The sequence below is a fragment of the Argopecten irradians genome, chromosome 11, assembly GCF_041381155.1.
Source record: "Argopecten irradians isolate NY chromosome 11, Ai_NY, whole genome shotgun sequence".
Lineage (NCBI taxonomy): Eukaryota > Metazoa > Mollusca > Bivalvia > Pectinida > Pectinidae > Argopecten > Argopecten irradians.
The window spans coordinates 19,856,490-19,879,434 of NC_091144.1; the positions used below are offsets into that span (position 1 = coordinate 19,856,490).

Here is a 22,945-nt window from a genome sequence, read left to right on the forward strand (position 1 = left end):
CCACTACCTTTCCGAAGCAAAATAAAACTTTATTTTTTTGCGAACAGTTGATCCAGTTTTTTTATTTCATTTTTTTTCCGGAAATAATGCTCCCGCCACTTTCTAATTTAGAAAATTTCAAGATGGCGGCCTCCATTGGATAACACGCACACACGTTTTTAATAAAGAAAATCCCGGAAATATGCTAGTTTGTATAAGAAGGTAAGTTATAGAATTAATAAATGAGATATATTCTTATAAAAGGATGACAAACTTTTCAAAGGTTTCGAAATATTGACTGTAATTTATTTTGTTTAATTTACACCTTTATTTTTACACAATCAGCTGATCAGTTGCATCCCCTAATCTATTTTTTTTTTAAATTTTTATTACTCTTTAAAGAACATATATATATTCAATGATTAAACCATCAATTAATTGATGAGCTGTGTGACTAGTATTTATTTGACTTGTAGGTCGGATCACACAGCTATCGGTTATTGATAATAATTAATGTTAAAACATTGGATCCATCTACTTCGAGGTTACTCCAAGCATTTGATCAAATTCCAAACACCGAAGGTAAGTTCCTAACAATTGTGTTTCGTAAATGAAAGCAAATGTCCTTTTAATAATACCATATAATAAATAAGTGTTAATACCCATATCAGGATATGATTCTTCCTCTTTTCATCGGATTGAACAATATCTATACGACTAAACAAATCGTGTCAGATGTGATCTGAAACATAATAAAATGGCTTTTTTTAACACTAGGGAGAGGGTTTCCTCTCAATATAGTTAGATCATTGCTACCTTTGCTGATGGAATCAATCACATCCCTGCCTTATGCAGGGTTGTGCCTAATCCAATAATATAAGATCTCGATATTGAGAAACTTCTTATGTGCAATACTGATGCCTATCAGAAGTTTCTCATCTTCTAAACTCAAACATTGTTGGAGTAGGATGTGCCCAACCTTTAAGTTTTTAAGTATTTTAATTGACAGAACATAAAACTTATGGCAATGTTTAAAGTTGGCATTGTTATACATGTCATTGTATGTGTTCATCAGCTAACACTTCATCATTATTAGAGTTGATTATGATAATACGGACAACATCCAATTTATATTATTTTGCTATCAATTATTTTACCGACAAATACATTTTTGATGACTTGCAGTAAGATTTCTATTGTTACAATAATTTGCAGTTTTTAACATACTCACTGAAAACTGAGTCTTCTTGGATTGGTTTGATAGCTGATGTAACTAGTGTGCTGAGATCTGGGTTCAGTCCGAGTGTGCATTTTTAGCCCACCATCACCCGATGGTGGGCTATTTAAATCACATTTTATCTGTGGTTGGTGGTCCGTCCTTCCATCCCTCCATCCCTCCATCCGTCCGTCCGTCCTTCCATCCGTCCATCCTTCCATCCGTCCGTCCGTTAACAATTCTTGTTATCGCTATTTCTCAGAAAGTACTGAAGGGATCTGTCTCAAATTTCATATGTAGGTTCCCCTAGGGCCCTAGTTGTGCATATTGTGTTTTGGGACCGAACGGTTAACAAGATGGCCGCCAGGCAGCCATCTTGGATTTTGATAGTTAAAGATTGTTATCACTATTTCTCAGAGAGTACTGAAGGGATCTGTCTCAAATTTCATATGTAGGTTTCCCTAGTGCCCTAGTGCATATTATTTTGGGACCCCGTCAACAAGATGCGGGTGCCCTGGATTTTATAGTTCAGTTTGTCCGCTATTTCTCGTTTTGAAGGGTCTTTCTCAAATTCCATATGTCGTTTCCCTTTTTTCTTTTGCATATTGCATTTGGGATGGAATGGGACGGCGGTGGATTTTGATAGTTAAGTTTGTTACCCTATTTCTTTACATGATGATTCTCCATCCATATGTAGATCCTGCCTTGGTGCATATTTTTTCAGGCAATCGTGAAATTAAATTAAAAAATCGGCCATCTTGGATTTTAAAGTTTGTTACGCTATTTCCAGAAAGTAAAATCACATATAGGTTCCCTAGGGCCCTAGTTTGCTGCTTGGGACCAATCGTAACAAGATAAACATTTTGTTGATTAACATTATGATGCAAAGTTGTTCAGAATTAAACAAGGAGTTGACTGTCCAAAGGTAAGGTCATGGGCCAAGGTTACTAAGTCAAAGGTCAAGGTCAAATTTAAAAAAATTATTTTCTCATGAACATTTTGCTACAACATTTATAATGAAGCAGAGTTGTTCAGAATTAAACAAGAAGTCAACTCACCAAAGTTTTGACTGACCAAAGGTAAGATCATGGGGTCACTGCATCAAAGGTTGTGGACACATTTTCCATTTTTGGACTTATTAACAATTTGTTATGACATAATAAATAAAATTATTCATTGCTTAATATATTAATTAAAGTCAATATGATTTGAATCAAAATGGCTACATGATATGATTAGAATCAAAACGGCTGCAAATCAGTCATCTTGGCACGTCAGACACATAGCGGGGCCCTTTCTGACGTGTCAGTGTTCTAGTTGTGCATATAGCATTTTGGGACCAATCGGTCAATAAGATGGCCGCCAGGTAGCCATCTTGGATTTTGATACTTAAAGTTTGTTATTGCTATTTCTCAGAAAGTACTGAAGGGATCTTTCTCAAATTTCATATGTATGTTGCATTTTGGGACCGATCGGTCAACAAGATGCCATCTTGGATTTTGATATTAAAGATTGTTATCGCCATTTCTCACAAAGTACTTAAGGGATCTTTCTCAAATTTCATATGTAGGTTTCCCTAGGGCCCTAGTTGTGTGTATTGCGTTTTTGGGACTGATCGGTCAACAAGATGCCCGCCACGCAGCCATCTTGGATGTTGATAGTTAAATTTGTTACTGCTATTTCTCAGAAAGTACTGAAGCGATCTGTCTCAATTTGTATATGTAGTATGTTTGAAAAAGTTTGAAAAGCAGAGAAAAGGTTTGAAAAGCAGAGAAAAGATCCCTCTTTCCATTGTCAGACATAGGTCATTCTTTCGTGGGCACCAAGATCCCTCTGGGATCTCTTGTTAGTTTCTCTTACACTTTTACCATTTCATAGATACATAGGAAATTCACTAATGGTAGCAACACTCTTCAGTTTTTATGTTAAACATACAGTGATTATTTAGCTATTGTGGATTAATGAATCAAATTATTTAAAAGAAATAACAGAGAAATGAATTCCTTTGTATGTTTTTGGTTTTTGCTGTGTAGATGTCTGAGTCTGTGGTCACTGATGTGAAAAAGGTCGTCACACAAGAGTTAGCTTCTTCACCAGAAGTCACTGGCCAAAAAAGAAAACTAGAAAATGAAGATGTGGCAAGCTCATCTAAGAAGGAAAAAATAGACCATGATGCCGAGGTCAGTATGTAGATCTATGCACTATTCATGTCTTGTCATGACATTTAAGTATACAATAACATACTTTGTATAGGTAAGAGATGTTTATTTCAGTTTTATTTCATTCACTCTATCATTTAAGCTGATTTGGTATCTGGTAAAGGATTTTGCTTACTTTGTCTCTCAAATTTCATATTATCATTCCTCTACTGGTACTGGTATATGTGTTTAACTAAATTTTGTTTTTATCTCTAGGATAATAAAGATTCAGCCACATTGAAAAGGAAAAAGGTAGCACTGCTCATCTCCTACAGTGGTAAAGGATATTTTGGCCTTCAGATGTGAGTATTACTACCTTAGCAGACATCATGAAAGTTGGAAAAAAATGGCCGGACATTCGGACCAGTAAGGACTGAGTAAGCCGGACCAAACAAGATTTTGCTAGACCGAACATTAATGTGAATTTTTGAAGTAAACATAACTTCCTGCTATTAGTATCCAGGCAGCTGTTTTCATCATTATCTTATGTAGTTTACGTTTTTGCCAGGTTCGGCACCTGCGTATGCCATTTCTACCTACTTTCGGTACTTAATAATTGCGGGATAGTTGGTCCGAACCGGAAATTTAAAAAGGCGGTCAGAGTCAAATTTTGCCAGACATGTTCGTCGGACCGGCAAATTTTCCGATGTCTGCCTAAGGTTCATATGTCATTCAGTCTCACGTATCTCTTATGTATAATATGAGTAGTTCATTAGCATATTTCATGGAATTAATAATAGCTAATGGTTTCACAGTAGTCTTTTTTCAAATTTTAACACTTGAGGTTAAAGTTTAGTCACATTCTACCTCTGGGTTGCATATTTCAAACCCACAATAGGCAGTTGTCTGAGATACTGATCATAGGTTGGTGATTTTGTTCTGGTACTCTAGATTTCTTCCAAATCCAAAACCTGACACATTCTTAATAGCCCTAGTTGCTGATTTGACCTAAGATATACCAAGTTGTATATAAAGTTTCAATATTTGTAGCGTATAGCAATATTAGCATTTGGTTGTGTGGATTTTAGCAAAAAATACTAGGAATACGGGGTTACCACTGTTTATAACAACATTAGACTAAAGCTAATAATAACAAAAAAATGTACATGTATAAGTTTGAATGTTTACTGTTGTACAGAATCCAGAAATTTAAATATTAAATCACAATCTTTTATTTTTTGTCGAATTTTATCAAGTCTTTTTCCTATCAACAAGAATCCTTTAATGATATGCCGGGTTTAGGAAAGCATGAGTGTCTGGAGAAAAACAATTAACCTAGGATCAGTACTAGAATACTGCGCAGGTGGGATACAAATTTTTATTGTCTATTAGCTGAAAACCAGAGGTAGAGGACTAGCAGCTCCTTATTACCGCGATATGTACTATGGATATTTATCTTTTATTTTCATACACTTTGAAATTTTAAATGACACATTCCAGGCAGAAGACTCAAGTGCCAACAATTGAAGGAGTGATAGTAAAGGCACTACACGATGTGGGTGTGATATCACAGGAAGATGCTGATACGCCACAAAAGGTATACTGACTGATCTATTATATTACAGAGTTATCGTTCCTTGTGTGGAGGTATTAAGTGTGAATTTGTTAGTTTGTTAGTGAAAGTAATGTTGTTTTCTCTGTGAAGTAACAATTAATACCTGCCCACAAGGGAAGATAACTCTGTAATATGGGGGGAATGCTAATGTAGAATATATGTATAATATACTCCCTGTTATGTGAAACTATTTTGACTGATTATTACTGCTTAATTAACAAGCACGAGAAAATACTGATACTTTTTAGTATCTAAACTGTTTTGTCAATGATACTGTATATACATGTATGTGATTCAAAAAGGAGATTGCTTTAGTGATACCGTGAACACTGTGATATATAGACTCGGGTGATTGTTACAGAATGTATTAACAATAAGAAGGTTAGTTAACATTAATAAGGTAATTTGACAATAAAAGCCTCAGATTTGTTGAAGTTTTTGAGATAATGCTAACTGATTATATTTTGACTTGATGTACAGGTTCGGTTCCAACGAGCTGCCCGAACAGACAAAGGGGTTTCAGCAGCAGGAAATATTGTCTCCCTAAAGATATGTACTCTTTAATAATTTATGACAATTGTATATATAAAATAAAATGTAAAACTACTTAATATACATAAAAACATGTAATTTATAACTTATTTAGAATGTTTATGAAATGCTTTACTGTAAGATGTTAAATTTTGTGGTTGTAAAATTTCAGGATTTAATGTTTAGAACTTATTCATGGAGAATTCTTTTCGCAAATCTTCTTTGTAGCCATTGAAACCCCATATTATTGACGTGACAGTGCTTCATATGTAAAACCGTGTTTTTTGGAAAATTTTATGAGATATTGAATTTCAGGAATATTGGTAACTTTGCAAATTTAGCAAAATTAGAACTCCTTTAAATATTAGTAACTATACATATGATCAAACCACTTTAAGTAAAAATTTTATTTCGTTCCAAATAGGTAAGATAACATTAACTGATAAATACAAATGTTAATTGATAAGTCATTGTTTTTCCATCTTGATTGTTGTTTTAAAAATGAGATATAACATAAGTGAGATGTTAATTCTGACAATTTTATTAAAGTATTATTTTGAAGTAAGCTGCCCTTGCTTTATAATCTTTTATTTCCCTTTATACATGTCTGTACATCTGGAGAACTTTTTAGAGGAGATCAGTCAAGTGTTACCACAGCATATTAAGGTCCAGGGTAAGTATAATGCCTATATCGCTAATCAACTCAAAGTCATATTTTTTTTATTTCACTTTTCATTCAAGTACCCTTAACTTGAATACTCAGATAAATCAAAGTTTGATTATAGAACCATTGACTTTATTAATAATTAAGGATTGTGTATACATATTCATCCTTGAACATTTATACTGGAATGTATTTATAAACATGTATTAAAAGTTTAGTGTTGGTTTTCATTTTATCCATTTATCACACCTGTTAGGTTAGGGTTCATGATGTCTCTGTCATAAACTAATGATATCAGATGTTACAGATTCTACTTAACTGTTTAATACCTTTAAACAACGTGGCATTTTCCTGATAGTAAAATGACATTGTTTGTATTACTGATTACTGATTACAGCCTGTATAAGGACTACCAAGGGGTTTGACTGTAAGAACTACTGTGACGGGAGGACCTACAGTTACCTTACACCCACGTTCGCCTTCGCTCCTCATAAACTGGTAGGTTAGCTTTGATATGCTGTTCGCTTTGGTTTGTTTAACATCCTATTATAAGCCAGGGTCATGTAAGGACATGCCAGGTTTGTTGTCGGAGGAAAGCCAGAGTACCTGCTGAACATGGGATTCAAACTCACAACCCTAAAACGGAGGTCCTGTGGTAGTATGTGGGGACATCTTAACCACATGACCAACACAGCCTCTTGTTCGCCGAGTTTAAAAGTACTTGATTTTATATCAGGATGGCTTGTGCTTTTCTGGAAACTGAGGTCTAATCTTATTCTTTTATACATGTAATTATGGGGATGTCTTACCAGTTTATGAAGGTACCAGTGTCTAATAAATATATTTTGAATACATACTATCATATTTTTAGCTCACCTGACCCGAAGGGCCGGTGAGCTTATGCCATGGCGCGGCGTCCGTCGTCCGTCCGTCCGTCCGTCTGTCTGTCCGTCAACATTTCCTTTAAATCGCTACTAGTCATAGAGTTCTGCATGGATTGTGACCAAATTTGGCCACAAACATCCTTGGGGGAAGGGGAACAGAACTTGTATAAATTTTGGCTCTGAGCCCCTGGGGGCAGGAGGGGCGGGGCCCAATAGGGGAAATAAAGGTAAATCCTATAAATCGCTACTCGTCCTAGAGTTCTGCATGGATTGTGACCAAATTTGGCCACAAACATCCTTAGGAGAAGGGGAACAGAACTTGTATAAATTTTGGCTCTGACCCCCTGGGGGCAGGAGGGGCGGGGCCCAATATAGGAAATAAAGGTAAATCCTATAAATCGCTACTAGTCATAGAGTTCTTCATGGATTGTAACCAAATTTGGCCACAAACATTCTTTGGGGAAGGGGAACAGAACTTGTATAAAATTTGGCTCTGACCCCCCGGGGGCAGGAGGGGCGGGGCCCAATATGGGAAATAAAGGTAAATCCTATAAATCGCTACTAGTCATAGAGTTCTGCATGGATTGTAACCAAATTTGGCCACAAGCATCCTTGGGGAAGGGAAACAGAACTTGTATAAATTTTGGCTCTGAGCCCCCGAGGGCAGGAGGGGCGGGGCCCAATAGGGGAAATAAAGGTAAATCCTATAAATCACTACTTGTCTTAGAGTTCTGCATGGATTGTGACCAAATTTGGCCACAAACATCCTTAGGAGAAGGTGAACAGAACTTGTATAAATTTTGGCTCTGAGCCCCTGGGGGCAGGAGGGGCGGAGCCCAATAGGGGAAATAAAGGTAAATCCTATAAATCACTACTAGTCATAGAGTTCTGCATGGATTGTAACCAAATTTGACCACAAACATTCTTTGGGGAAGGGGAACAGAACCTGTATAAATTTTGACTCTGACCCCCGGGGGCAGGAGGGGCGGGGCCCAATATGGGAAATAAAGGTAAATCCTAAAAATCGCTACTTGTCCTAGAGTTCTGCATGGATTGTGACCAAATTTGGCCAAAAACATCCTTTGGAGAAGGGGAACAGAACTTGTATAAATTTTGGCTCTGACCCCCCGGGGGCAGGAGGGGCGGGGCCCAATAGGGGAAATAAAGGTAAATCCTATAAATCGCTACTAGTCATAGAATTCTGCATGGATTGTAACCAAATTTAGCCACAAACATTCTTTGGGGAAGGGGAACAGAACTTGTATAAATTTTGGCTCTGACCCCCCAGGGGCAGGAGGGGCGGGGCCCAATAGGGGAAATAAAGGTAAATCCTATAAATCGCTACTTGTCCTAGAGTTCTGCATGGATTGTGACCAAATTTGGCCACAAACATCCTTGGGAGAAGGGGAACAGAACTTGTATAAATTTTGGCTCTGACCCCCTGGGGGCAGGAGGGGCGGGGCCCAATAGGGGAAATAAAGGTAAATCCTATAAATCGCTACTAGTCATAGAGTTCTGCATGGATTATAACCAAATTTGGCCACAAACATCCTTGGGGGAAGGGGAACAGAGCTTGTATAAATTTTGGCTCTGACCCCCAGGGGGCAGGAATGGTGGGGCCCAATAGGGGAATTAGAGGTAAATATTCAAATTTCTTCAGAAAATAAACAATGAACCTGTATCCAGAATATTACTTGGCATTACAAACCAGGTGATCGATACAGGCCCTTTGGGCCTCTTGTTTATGCATCATATATGTTTTTATACCTACTGCAACGAAGTTAAAGGAGGGGGGTGGTGGGTTACTGGAATACTGGAAACAAGTTGTCCGTCTGTCTGTAGATACAACTTAGTCCGTCCAACTCCTCCTAAACTACTTGACAGATTTTGATTGGTACACAGAACCCTGACGTAAAGGGGAGTTGAGTGAACTGTATAGGGTTTTGCTCCCCCATTGATGGAGTTATTACTAAATTTGTGTGGCGGGGGTATTAGTTGTCCACTCTGGCGACACCTCTAGTTGACATCAGAGCCAAAAGTATGGAGGGCACCATATTATTAACAATAAATCTAACACAAAAAGAATCCTCTTATTAGGATACGTATAACTGATTTAGTCTATGTATATATTACAGGCAGTTACAGAACGGTACCGAGTCCCAGGTAGGTGACTTTCTGTTGTGATCCAAAATTGGGCGTCATCGATTTCCAGAGGTTACGATCACTTACGATCTCTACACCTCTGTCATAGTAAAACTGGAGGCATTTCAGGGGGAATAAAGCAGGCCTATCACAGGCCTACAAAGACTTCCTTTGAAAATTTACTGAGAGCAACCCTCAATTCCAAAGCCATACGATGTACTGTTATTATATTCTTTTGATGTATATCAAAGGACCATATTACCTGCTCATTTGATGTCATAAACAGAGCCTTCAGTTTTGCTATGACATAGTCAAGGGATGTAGAGATCGTAAGTGATCATAACCCCTGGAAATCAAGTATGAAGTTGTGGAAAAGTGATAAACTCTTTTTTTTCTATAACACAAGCATGTACTTGTATATTTATTATGCTTTCATTTTGTTGCAAAGATGATTACAATTCCGAAGTTGGATTAGATATATTTTTTTTCTCAAACTATTTACCAGGGAAAATGTTATATCTACCCGGATTCCTTTAGCTGCTTGATGCAGTAATAACTTATAAACCAATGTTACTGATGACATTTTATTATATTGTTATTCATATAATATTATCATTTTAGTTTTAACAACTTGGAAATAAGAGGTGGACTTAGAGTAGACATATATTTAATGTTTATTATGATAAAGGTAATTTAAAGTGAATAGTCAGGCAAAGAAAACCAGTCTAAATGCGTTCATTGGCCTTCCAAAAGTTCTCACATATTAATAGGACGGTCAAGTTCTGCTTAGTTTCGCAGTTCTGACCATTAAAGTAAAGAAAAGTTGAAAGCATTGAAAGCGAGGCTGCGTGGAAATGTAACCACAGACGTTAGTGAGCCGGGAGGACGTTTTAGAATTCCCATACTTTAAATTAATTTTTTCGTACGCAGACAGATTTTGACGAGAGATTTTATTTTTCGATTTCATAAGAAATAATACTGGATACATTCACACCATTTTCACCAACTTTAGCCATCCTTGCCCGACTGTTCACTTTAATGGTTATACAGTAAAACATGGTTATAATGAATCTCTGAGGACCAACAAAACCACATTGTTATAATAAGCATTGTTTGTTATACATCTATTACAGACTTCTTATAGAAAATTTGATTGGGAACGAAAATCACTATGTTATAACAATGAAGTATGTTTGTTATAGACATGTTTTACTGTATGGTCTAGATGTTGACCTTTTATGAGACATAGAGGTTAAGCATATTTTCATTAAAGTTGTAGAGGGTGGATAATCTGTAATCTATGTGTAATATTAGTTCAGAAGAACATGCTTACTTACCCTGGGCTCTTTCTTCTCCTTCAGGTGACACCATTGAAAGAGTTCGGGAATTGATAAAGAGATTTGAGGGCACACATAACTTCCACAATTTCACCTCAGGACTGTAAGTAGAGATTAATAGAATCTTACATGGGTCTGTGAAGTGGACAGGGATATCTCAACCCGAGTGAAACATTTTGGCTGGTCAACCCGAAGCTTGCTGAGGGTTGACGTCCAAAATCTTTTACGAGGGTTCAGATATTCCTATCCACTTGATAGATCCATGTTTGATACTTTTTCTCCCATGCTTAGCAGAAAAAAAAACGAAATTCCTGTTGCTTTCCAGCGTTTTCATTGAGCCATTATCACAGGAATGTTGTTTTGCATCAAAATTGATGACATCATTGTCAAAGCACGCTGCATGTTTTGATGACATCACGATATTGTCTTGCGCGTGTGACCTGTCTTACACCCCCCTGTGTAAGATGTTTTCCCTAGCAACCGCAGCATATCCCTATGAAGTATGGGAGTGTGTAATCTTCGACATTGTATATAAAAATTGAGTTTATTCCCATACCGTGAGAGTCCTGCTGCAGAGATATGACAATATCATGGTTATAGTTTTGATGGGGTCCTTGCATGGTGTATTGACCAATATATTATGTTTATACTGTGAAATCATTTATTTTTGTTGGGCTCAATTTTTGTGGATTCTAAAATTTTACAATTTCGTTGGCACTTAAATTCGTGGAGAAGACCTTACACATTACCGTTAAAATACACAGTCGACACTGTCACCTGTATTGTTTGATCTCTCAAGCGGAACTAAGCTCTACCACACAACACAGTTACAATTACAATCTAGAGTCGGTACTCAGCCAGTGTTTTTACAGATGTGTCCAACAAACAATTATCGTGTCACATTGATAGAGTCATGATATACTCAATCAATTATTTGTTGGTACATGTAGATGAAGTCTATGAAATTCTGAAAACTATCTTTGTTTGAACAATATTTTCCAACTTTGAACTTGTCAGGCTTGTCCCCGAAATAGACCTTATGTAGTGAAGTAATAATTATCCTACAATATATGAATGCATAAACTTACATGACATTGGTATATGTAGATATATTTTCGTGGGGATATTAATTCGTTGATTTTGGTCAAAAAATGAAATCCACGAAAAAAAAAACCCAACAAAAATTAATGATTTCACAGTAATGTAAAAATTGATATATTTCTTTGTTTTTCAGGAAGCCAAATGAAGCCAAAGCTAAACGGTACATCATCAGTTTTAAGGTACAATTTCATAGACAAACGTTTAATATCCAATATTGCATTGGAGAAACAGAGGTTTCTAACATAAACAAATGTCTGTATACACTTAACGTAAAATTAAAAAAAATATTGAAAAGAAATGTCTCCTTAAACTATCATTTTTGAAAAAAATAGATCTTAGATGATATAGAGGAATATATACCATACTTTTTAGCCCACCATTATCAATAGTGGGCTATTTATATCGCCGTTCGTTTGTTGTCTGTCGTCCTTCCGTCCGTTAACTATTCACGTTACAGCTATTTCTCAGAACCTACCCAAGGATTTTTCTCCAATTTCAATGTAAGTTCCCCTTTGACCCTAGTTGTGCATATTGCATTATGGGGCCGATTCATCAACAAGATGTCCGACAGGCAGCCTTCATGGATTTTGATAGTTGAAGTTTGAAAAGATCACTCTTGCCATTGTCAGATATAGATTATTCTTTGGTGGACGCCAATGCAAGGTCTCTCTGGGGTCTCTTGTTGATATGTAAATACTTTAGAAAATTGCATGAAAAATTTTTGGACACCTTTTTTTCAGATATTTTAGAATTGGTTAATATAGAAAAAAAATGTTTATCTAAAATAGTTAATTATTGTAATATTTAATATGCATAACAATTTGATTTTTTTTTCAATGATAACGAAAATATGTGTGAGATTGAAGAACTAAATGGTTTCAGTGTGGTGAGCCTTTTGTGTGAGATGACATTGAGTTTGTACAGCTAACTGTTCTGTTTCAGTGTGGTGAGCCTTTTGTGTGAGATGACATTGAGTTTGTACAGCTGACTGTTCTGTTTCAGTGTGGTGAGCCTTTTGTATGAGATGACATTGAGTTTGTACAGCTGACTGTTCTGTTTCAGTGTGGTGAGCCTTTTGTACAAGATGACATTGAGTTTGTACAGCTGACTGTTCTGTTTCAGTGTGGTGAGCCTTTTGTATGAGATGACATTGAGTTTGTACAGCTGACTGTTCTGTTTCAGTGTGGTGAGCCTTTTGTGTGAGATGACATTGAGTTTGTACAGCTGACTGTTCTGTTTCAGTGTGGTGAGCCTTTTGTATGAGATGACATTGAGTTTGTACAGCTGACTGTTCTGTTTCAGTGTGGTGAGCCTTTTGTATGAGATGACATTGAGTTTGTACAGCTGACTGTTCTGTTTCAGTGTGGTGAGCCTTTTGTATGAGATGACATTGAGTTTGTACAGCTGACTGTTCTGTTTCAGTGTGGTGAGCCTTTTGTATGAGATGACATTGAGTTTGTACAGCTGACTGTTCTGTTTCAGTGTGGTGAGCTTTTTGTGTGAGATGACATTGAGTTTGTACAGCTGACTGTAGTCTGTTTCAGTGTGTGAGCCTTTTGTATGAGATGACATTGAGTTTGTACAGCTGACTGTTCTGTTTCAGTGTGGTGAGCCTTTTGTATGAGATGACATTGAGTTTGTACAGCTGACTGTTCTGTTTCAGTGTGGTGAGCCTTTTGTATGAGATGACATTGAGTTTGTACAGCTGACTGTTCTGTTTCAGTGTGGTGAGCCTTTTGTATGAGATGACATTGAGTTTGTACAGCTAACTGTTCTGTTTCAGTGTGGTGAGCCTTTTGTATGAGATGACATTGAGTTTGTACAGCTGACTGTTCTGTTTCAGTGTGGTGAGCCTTTTGTATGAGATGACATTGAGTTTGTACAGCTGACTGTTCTGTTTCAGTGTGGAGAGCCTTTTGTATGAGATGCCATTGAGTTTGTACAGCTGACTGTTCTGTTTCAGTGTGTGAGCCTTTTGTACAAGATGACATTGAGTTTATACAGCTACAACTGTTCTGTTTCAGTGTGGTGAGCCTTTTGTATAAGATGACATTGAGTTTGTACAGCTGACTGTTCTGTTTCAGTGTGGTGAGCCTTTTGTATGAGATGACATTGAGTTTGTACAGCTGACTGTTCTGTTTCAGTGTGGTGAGCCTTTTGTATGAGATGACATTGAGTTTGTACAGCTGACTGTTCTGTTTCAGTGTGGTGAGCCTTTTGTGTGAGTTGACATTGATCATGAGTTTGTACAGCTGACTGTTCTGTTTCAGTGTGGTGAGCCTTTTGTGCGAGATGGCATTGTGTTTGTACAGCTGACTGTTTGTTTCAGTATGGTGAGCCTTTTGTACGAGATGACATTGAGTTTGTACAGCTGACTGTTCTGTTTCAGTGTGGTGAGCCTTTTGTATGAGATGACATTGAGTTTGTACAGCTGACTGTTCTGTTTCAGTGTGGTGAGCCTTTTGTATGAGATGACATTGAGTTTGTACAGCTGACTGTTCTGTTTCAGTGTGGTGAGCCTTTTGTATGAGATGACATTGTGTTTCTACAGATGATTGTTCTGTTTCAGTGTTGTTAGCCTTTTGTACGAGATGACATTGTGTTTTTCTACAGATGATTGTTCTGTTTCAGTGTGGTAAGCCTTTTGTATGAGATGACATTGTGTTTGTACAGCTGATGACTGTTCTGTTTCAGTGTGGTGAGCCTTTTGTATGAGATGACATTGAGTTTGTACAGCTGACTGTTCTGTTTCAGTGTGGTGAGCCTTTTGTGCGAGATGACATTGAGTTTGTACAGCTGACTGTTCTGTTTCAGTGTGGTGAGCCTTTTGTATGAGATGACATTGAGTTTGTACAGCTGACTGTTCTGTTTCATTGTGGTAAGCCTTTTGTACGAGATGACATTGTGTTTCTACTACAGATGATTGTTCTGTTTCAGTGTGGTGAGCCTTTTGTATGAGATGACATTGAGTTTGTACAGCTGACTGTTCTGTTTCAGTGTGGTGAGCCTTTTGTATGAGATGACATTGAGTTTGTACAGCTGACTGTTCTGTTTCAGTGTGGTGAGCCTTTTGTGCGAGATGACATTGAGTTTGTACAGCTGACTGTTCGAGGACAAAGCTTCATGCTTCATCAAATCCGTAAAATGATTGGTGAGATATTTCATCACTTCTGTTTCTGTAATTGTATTTTGTTCATGTCTCTAAGAATTAATTTATGAATTTGTATTTGCATTTTTAGTTAATATTCTTTAATTTTTAAAAGATGTATACACATTTATTTTTGCTTATAATTACTGATTTCAGTTTCGCAACCGAATAAGCACTGATAGTTTTTTTCTTACATTTTAGTTATTATTATGAAAGAAAAACAAAATAAAATTGCATAAGTGCATGATTTCTTGCAAAGAACGCAATTTGTTTTCTTCAATGACAGGTAAAATTAATAGATGTAATAACAATTGTAAAAAAATAAAGAAAAGACTGCATTTGTAAAAGCGAAATACTATTTTGTTTGATCAGGTATAACTATGGCTATCGTAAGAGGTCACTGTGGTGAAGAAGTGATAGACAAGACTTACTCTCTCATTAAGGTAAGTTCTCTCTGTGGTGATCAGTTATGCATTCATCCTTAATATTCCAGGGGTTACTATCACTGTCATTACATCCACCACTGGACTATGTCTATCTCTGTAAAACTGAAGGCAGTTCAGGAGAAAACGCATGATGCCACAATCAATATACCTACCCACCAGGGCAGATATAATATGAAAAAATATGATTGAATATATATTGAAATCAATACTGCCTCACTACAATGGTTTTGAGATAATAAAATGTCAATGTTTGAGTACAAGTCCCACCTTCCGATGATTGTGACGTTTTATTTTGATTTTGGTTTACATTGAATAACATAAGACTCTTTCATACCGTATTTTTGCGCGTATAGTGCGCACCCGCGTATAGTGCGCAGGTACGTTTTTGAGTTTCATTTTGGAAAAAAAAATTTACAAAAAAAATCTCAGTTTTTGTATCTTCGTTCACAACATTTTGCATTGCCTCAAAACACTTTTGAAGAACAAAATCAAACGGTTCTTATTGCGTATCAGTGCTTAAAACAACCTTCTGTTCATTAAAATTAACTGGCGAGAGGAGTTTGACACGATGATTGACACTTTGTTTACACAACGGCAAGCCTAGTTAGCTTATGAATTGCCGATGACACTATAATGAGGATCTCAACAACGATGTTTTTACAATCAAATAATTAATCATACCTTGTGTAATTCCAAGTGGTATCAATCAAGTCTATTGTGTATCTGTTCGGCATTTAGATTTAATCATTGTCCAAGATATTAGCTGGAAAGCCGACCGAGTAGGCTAATCAACCACAGGTGGCCGCCATATTTGATTGCTGACTGCACGCTTCCGCATTCTCAATTATTTCAATAAGTATTGAAATCAGGATGATATCTTACAGAACCATTTCAAAAGATAGTAATAAGAGTAAATTTTACAGTCATACCATCATTTATAGTGCCGATTGGTCAGTGTTGATGTAGGAAGGTTTTAGTTTCGTATTTAATTTGCTGGTTCTGCATGTGGGATTACACTCACTTCCGTAACATTTGCAAGTTAAAAGGTTTTCACATGCTGGAGAAACTTATTTATAAGGTAATCTGTCTAATGTGACGAATTAATTACACACTTATACATCGTTTCAAGCTCCAGGCTATATTCATTTAGCCATTTAGATTTGGGAGATACCTTACTGCAGATTCACGATCATAACATGAATCCGGTCATGAACACACGTGCTCTCAAAACAGACTTTCAAGGAATATTAAAGATAAAAAAATCAAGAGATGTTTTCCTTTTATATTGAATATATGCATTGACCATTGACTTAAAGATCCAAGTATTTAATCATAATTATTTCACGACAACGTGTACAAAATGTTACTGCACAGCTCGGACCTGCCGGTCGGTGATCATAACCCAGGACCTGGCAATGCCTTGTACCTGCGTATAGTGTGCACCCCCAACTTTTCACTTGATAAATTATGAAAAAAAAGTGTGCATTGAATAACATAAGACTCTTTAATATGTGGATATGAAGGATAGGGATATTCTACCTAAGGGTCACAAAATGTTGTAAAACCCTAGGTTTGCCGAGGGTTTTACAACATTTTGTAATCCTGAGGGTCTTTTAAAGTTAATCTGAAGAAAAAGAGGTTAAAATTGTACATAGAAAATGGTAATTTTGTTGACGCTGTGAAGTCATGAGGCTTTATTGCATGGGTAGCCATGCAATACAGCCTCTGGCGACATGAGTATATTGCCCTAGACCAGCCAATAAACACGTGTAGGTATGAGAGAATATACAGTATTTACAAATTGTTTGGATGTACTTGCATATTACATGTACATACTTATGAGTAGATATTAATTGTGATGCCATGTGTTTGAGAACCAAATGTCGTACTATTAGTAGAAAATGATGTTAATTGCTTTCACAAAAGAAAATTTGGCCCGAGTGATTCACTGCGGCTGTGCTCCACTAGCAGATGTAGGGATCATTTGCACCTGGCTGGAAAGCATAGTAGGCCGTGTACTTATACTTGTTCTGATGTTTTAATCCTTTAAATCTTGTTTAGGTTGATGTGCCGAAGGCGCCAGGGAGTGGTCTATTGTTGGAAGAGGTAATTATAACTTATATTTACATTATACTACATCTTTCTGAAGGTTTAATTTTGGGTGCGAGTCAGTGGTTAGTAATGTTTATAACCGATCATGTCACTTCAAAGTGTTACCTCGTAATCAGTCCATGTACTCACTGAGATTTACAGAAAATGTTTGGTTTTAAACACTAGATTCTGTATTAAATTATAACTGTATGATAATACTGGTAAATGTATTATTGTAAATGTCTAGAGTTAAGAGGTTCTGGGTTCGAGTCTTTTCATAACAGGCCTGGTATAATAAATGTGTAGTTGTAAATGTCTAGAGAGTTGATAAGATCTAGGTTTGAGTCTAGTGAAACACTTGAATATTGTACTTGTAGTTGAGTATATTTTGGTTTACAGATATGTCTCACCATCCTGTTTTATGTGCTTGCTTTGTAGTTACATTATCAGAACTACAATAAGAGGTATGGAAATGACGGCGTTCACCAATCTCTGGACGCTGCCATTTACAGGGTAAGTGTGATCTCTATAGTAAAGACTTTATATACAATAGAGTCAACTGAAGTGTAAAGCTGAATTTAAGAAGATTCATATAGTATTGAATTAATGCAATCACAGTGTCGTAATAGTCAGTAATATACAAAATGTAGTAAGATATGTCTCATAACGAACACACTTACAATGAAATCATTCTTATAATGTAGTAATTTTCATTCCCTGTCAAGGCTCCTATAATATATTTGTTATATATGTACATGTTTAATGCATTATGCTTATAACAAACTAATTTTGTAGTCGCCAGATCATCTAGAGGTTTGGTATAACCATGTTTTACTGTATGTCTAAATGATAATCAAAATCTTATATGTCCTATTGGTATGATCTAAGTCTACAGTATCACTTTATGACTTCAGTGTGAAAAAGCACTGAAATGAAAACTGTTGAAATATTAGTATGATCTAAGTTAACTGTTTGCCCTCAGTGTAAAAAAGCACTAAAATGGTAACCGTTGAAATATTATATACATTTATGTTAATTTTATTTTGATTTCCAGGAAGCTATAGATCAGTTTAAAGAAGAGTATATCTATCCGGAAATGATCAGGTCAGAAAAGGAAGAACGGTCGTATCCTTTTATAACGGACCTCTGCCTATTGATTGAATAATTAAGTGTTTTTTGTAAGGAGCTTAATAAGGAAGTCACTGATTACTGCACAGATATCTTATCTTCTTCAGCTTTATATTGATGATTAAGGTGAATCTTCAGAGGGCGTGATCGGGATTAAATTGTAATATTTTTTTTAGTTTCAGGAGGAGACAACCATATATACATTGTATATATATAATGATTTGAGGACTGTAACATAGTCTTTGAAAATCAGAGTAAAATATACTGCCAACAGACATTCTGTGGCTGTTTCTATTCAGAATTAAGGGGAACGTGATCAACTAGCTCTGCGTCAAAGATTGTGACCAGAGGGGGTATCACTATAATTTAGGTGCGAGTACTTATATCACTATGAGACATGACAAGAATGTAGCAGTTTCATACACTCTCAGGCATGGATTCCTGACCAATCCAGGAGTGTCTGTCACACAGACTGAGCTATGGAAAAGTTTTATCTGCAACATTCAGAAATAAAGCTGTTATTTAAGAGGATGATGGTAAACAATGATGTGATGTTTTGACATTGTGTGATATTTTGACCTTGACTCGTTACCCAGCATGATGACATGGCTGAATACACTAGAGAATCATGACTATGATGAAATACCCGCAGAAAAACTGTTAAACTGGAAATACAACGAGGTGAGTACGTGTAAAAATCATGAAAGTTTAATTCCACTAATCAATATCTACATCTCTTCAATTGATATGAATTTCAATTCAATCTTTAAATCTGCCAATGATAATCTTTGAGAACTTGTGAAACAGAAAAATTTAGTAGCTGCAAAAGATTGTCTTGTTTGTCTGCCCATAGTGACAAGTCTGTTTAAATAAAAATATTAATGTATTTGTTTATATGTTTCAGAATAAAGAAGAAGGTAAAAACGAAAACTCCACTAATAGTCCAGAACCATCAGGTATGGAAAACGAAAACTCCACTAATAGTCCAGAACCATCAGGTATAGAAAACAAAAACTCCACTAATAGTCCAGAACCATCAGGTATAGAAAACAAAAACTCCACTAATAGTCCAGAACCATCAGGTATAGAAAACAAAAACTCCACTAATAGTCCAGAACCATCAGGTATAGAAAACAAAAACTCCATCAGGTATAGAAAACGAAAACTCTACTAATAGTCCAGAACCATCAGGTATGGAAGTGGTGGTGCAATTTCAACATTTTTTTATTTTATCAGATGATCAATGGTACAACATCTCCACACCAGAAACTGACTAAACGTGTACTGATACCTTATTGGAAACAAGAAAATATTGCTCAATAATGTCATAAAGGACATTTAATATGATTGGCCCTTTCAGAAAACATATATGTCATATAGAGTTCATTATACTCCAGTTTCCTTAATCAGGTTTTTTTTCACCTTTAGCATGCACAAATATTTTGAGAAAATAATGATACCTTCCTTTTTCATGGTTCAATATCATGATCCAGGACTTCTTAATTATTCTCAGGCCTAATTTGATTTGTCCTCTCCTACTTCTAGAATTTAAATTCTGATCACATAATTTATAGCTCTTCTACTTCTGGAAACTCTTCCATCTATAAGTGACAAGGGACAAATTTTATCAATACATGTTCACATGTCTTCCTTTAATAAATAATGAATTCCACAATCCAAGATCAGGAAACTATCTTTGACTTAGTTTAGGCTTAGCCAATCAGAAATGAAACTTGCATGAAATGATACTTACATGGTCCCAACAAAGTTTTATTATTTTTCGGGTTGATCCGAAATACAAGATGGCCGCAACCACCATCTTGAAAACACATTTTGAACTTCTTCTCAAGTTCTAGCGGTGTGATTTGGCTGGCTGAAACTTGCATGAAATGATCCTAACATGGTCCCAACAAAGTGTTACATCTCTGGTTGATCCCAAATCGAAGATGGCTACCATGACACTATATCTAATTAATTTCCTATATGATTATTGCCAAGGTAGTCAGATGATCATTAAGGCCCTTGGGCCTCTTGTTTCCTATGCTTTCCTGTGGAGAATTTTTAAAAGTTAAGGAATATGGATAAAATTGGGGTCTGACTTTTTATACCTGAATATATAATGTTATATTTTAATGTTCCACAGAGTTAAAGGACATCAAAGACTCTTCTTCTGAAAATGGAAACAAGGACCAAGTAGATTCCAATAATACTGAGAAAGTCCCCGAAGAATCTACAACAGACAAGGACATGGCTCAGAGTTCAGACAATGTCAAGGACATGGCTCAGAGTTCAGAAAATGTCAAGGACACCGTACAAAGTTCAGACAATGTCAAGGACACAGATAAAGGTAACAAAATGGAGGTTTCTTGATGCTGACCATCAACTTAAAAATGGAAGGCTTGAGAAACTTATTGTCAGAAAAACAAGATGGAGGTCTCATCATAATGACTTCAGAAAAATAAGATGTAGTCTTGTGATACTGACTGTCAGAAAAAATTAGACGGAGTCTTGGAGTCTCGTGATGAGAAAAATAAGACAGAGATTTCCTGCACGACAAGACAAATGGATTGAGTCTGGCTACATTGACTGTCTGCAAAACAAGATGGAGTCTCGTATTTCAAATTCTGAGTGTCAAAAAATAAGTCTTATGATACAGACTCTCAAAAATTGTCCCAATCATGTGATGGGTCAAAATGGGTACCAATCTCTAGATTATTGGTGTTTTAGACTTCTGAGGATCTATGTGGCACTGTGGTTTGGCACTATGGTATCATTGTACAATTATAGACCACAAATCAGTCTGTCACTGCACTGAGAGTAGTTCCTTGGTGTAGGCATAAAGACTCTGAACTTCCAGGTATACTAACTTGATAGTGACTGATACTGCCTGTGTGCGACTAAAAATGAAGTATTATTATGCGTCACTTTACAGCTGTGATTTTATTGAAATAAGAATAAATCAAATAATAAAAACCAATGAAATTGTGTTTTGATAATATGTTATTGTGGATTGTAAATTTTTCATCAGATGATGGGCTACCTATTTAAATCGCTTTTCGTCGGTGGTCTGTCGTCCGTCCGTTAACAATTCTTGTTATGCCCTAGTTGTGCAGTTTGCGTTTTGGGACCAATTGGTCGAGAAGATGGCCGTCAGGCAGCCATTTTGAATTTTGATGGTTAATCAAGTTTGCTATCGCTATTTGACAGAAAATACGTAACGGATCATACTCAAATATCAAATGTAGGTTCCCCTAGGGCCCTAGTTGTGCATATTGCATTTTGGGACCAATCGGTGAACAAGATGGCCGCATGGCAGCCATCTTGATTATTGGTAGTTGGAGTTTGTTACCAATATTTCATAGAAATTACTTACGGATCTGTCTCAATTTTTATATGCAGGCTCCCCTAGGGCCCTAGTTGTGCATATTTCATTTTGAGAACAATCAGTGAAAATGATGGTCGACAGGCTGTCATCTTTGATTTTGATACTTGAAGTTTTATTCAGGAAGTACTGAAGGGACCTGTCTCATATTTTATATATTGTATGTTTGAAAACGTTTGAAAAGCAGAGAAAAAATACCTCTTTCTATTGTCAGACATAGATCATTTGTTGCTGGGCGCCAAGATCCCTCTGGGATCTCTTAATTTGTTGTGATGGTTTAGGGTTCAGCTACTGTTAGTTAAGTAAATTATATTAACTATAAGTGGCTAATATTAGAAAAGGATTCAACAGAAATGGTTGTCATCCAAAACCTTTACATATCACATATAGACACTTGTCATGTTCTGTTTTATAGTATGGAATTTATACTCTGGGTTCAGTTAGGTCACTAGGACATATAAATAGGTCACTAGGACATATAAATAGGTCACTAGGACAATGTAAATATGGAAATTTACGCAAGGTGAATTTACCTTAAATACTTGAAGGTCATTTTACCACGAAAATTTTCTCTATGCGTTAAACATGTAAATCGCAAAAATAATCACTCACGAATATATCTTTGAAATACTACCACAACACAGTGTTGGCTGATTACATTGGTGACCAACAATGGACCACTACCAGTACCTAAACATTTCCAGCATCTCAACACAGCATAATAGACTAATAGAATCTTTCACCCCCTTTGGGGTGAGACAGGAGAATCTCAACCCGAGGGGTAAGATTCTTAAGTTGTCAAACACAAGGCTTTGCTGAGTGTTTGACAGCTTAAGAATCTTACCCCGAGGGTTGAGATCTCCTCTCTCACCCCAAAGGGGGTGAATGATTCTTTTTCTCTCACCTCATGCACCACTTTGTGTCTTTAATAAACGTGTCGTTTATGCAAGCGAGGATGACCTAACCTCAATGAATCCTCGTCTTCGTCGTCTTAGTGACGTCATTTCATTGTTGTGGTGACATTATAATACTATTACCGCGACGTCATGATACTGTTGTTGTGACGTCCAACAATTGTTAAGCACATGCAAAGATCTCGTGTAGCTTGTCTTTACCCTAGGGTGAGATAGAAGAATCTCACAC

At 36.5% G+C, this 22,945-nt stretch overlaps 1 protein-coding gene across 4 annotated transcripts; it reads left to right on the top strand.

The window, feature by feature from the left end:
* The first annotated feature begins 86 nt into the window (after positions 1–86).
* On the top strand, positions 87–21,402 carry LOC138334937 (pseudouridylate synthase 1 homolog). 4 transcript variants are annotated; one of them, XM_069283804.1, is made up of 19 exons: positions 87–201; positions 456–561; positions 3,229–3,375; positions 3,610–3,695; positions 4,834–4,930; positions 5,429–5,497; positions 6,083–6,152; positions 6,541–6,641; positions 9,163–9,190; positions 10,531–10,609; positions 11,741–11,786; positions 14,665–14,758; positions 15,128–15,198; positions 17,263–17,307; positions 17,731–17,805; positions 18,347–18,417; positions 19,017–19,101; positions 19,325–19,418; positions 20,564–21,402. In XM_069283804.1, the coding sequence occupies exons 2-19, from the start codon at positions 493–495 to the stop codon at positions 20,788–20,790; spliced, it is 1,554 nt and encodes a 517-aa protein (XP_069139905.1). In that variant the 5' UTR covers positions 87–201; positions 456–492; the 3' UTR covers positions 20,791–21,402. The 4 variants fall into 4 exon arrangements, with proteins under 4 accessions (XP_069139905.1, XP_069139906.1, XP_069139908.1 ...); XM_069283805.1 differs by having other exon boundaries at positions 19,325–19,376; XM_069283807.1 differs by lacking the exon at positions 20,564–21,402 and adding an exon at positions 19,612–20,538.
* The last annotated feature ends 1,543 nt before the right edge of the window (positions 21,403–22,945 follow it).

What these genes read in the sequence shown, in the direction of transcription:
- LOC138334937 (XM_069283804.1), top strand. Translation starts at nt 493, where the DNA reads ATGTTAAAACATTGGATCCATCTACTTCGAGGTTACTCCAAGCATTTG. An exon ending in GGATATTTTGGCCTTCAGAT is followed by an intron (nt 3,696 to 4,833) that starts GTGAGTATTACT and finishes GACACATTCCAG; the next exon opens with GCAGAAGACTCAAGTGCCAA. An exon ending in AGAACGGTACCGAGTCCCAG is followed by an intron (nt 9,191 to 10,530) that starts GTAGGTGACTTT and finishes CTTCTCCTTCAG; the next exon opens with GTGACACCATTGAAAGAGTT.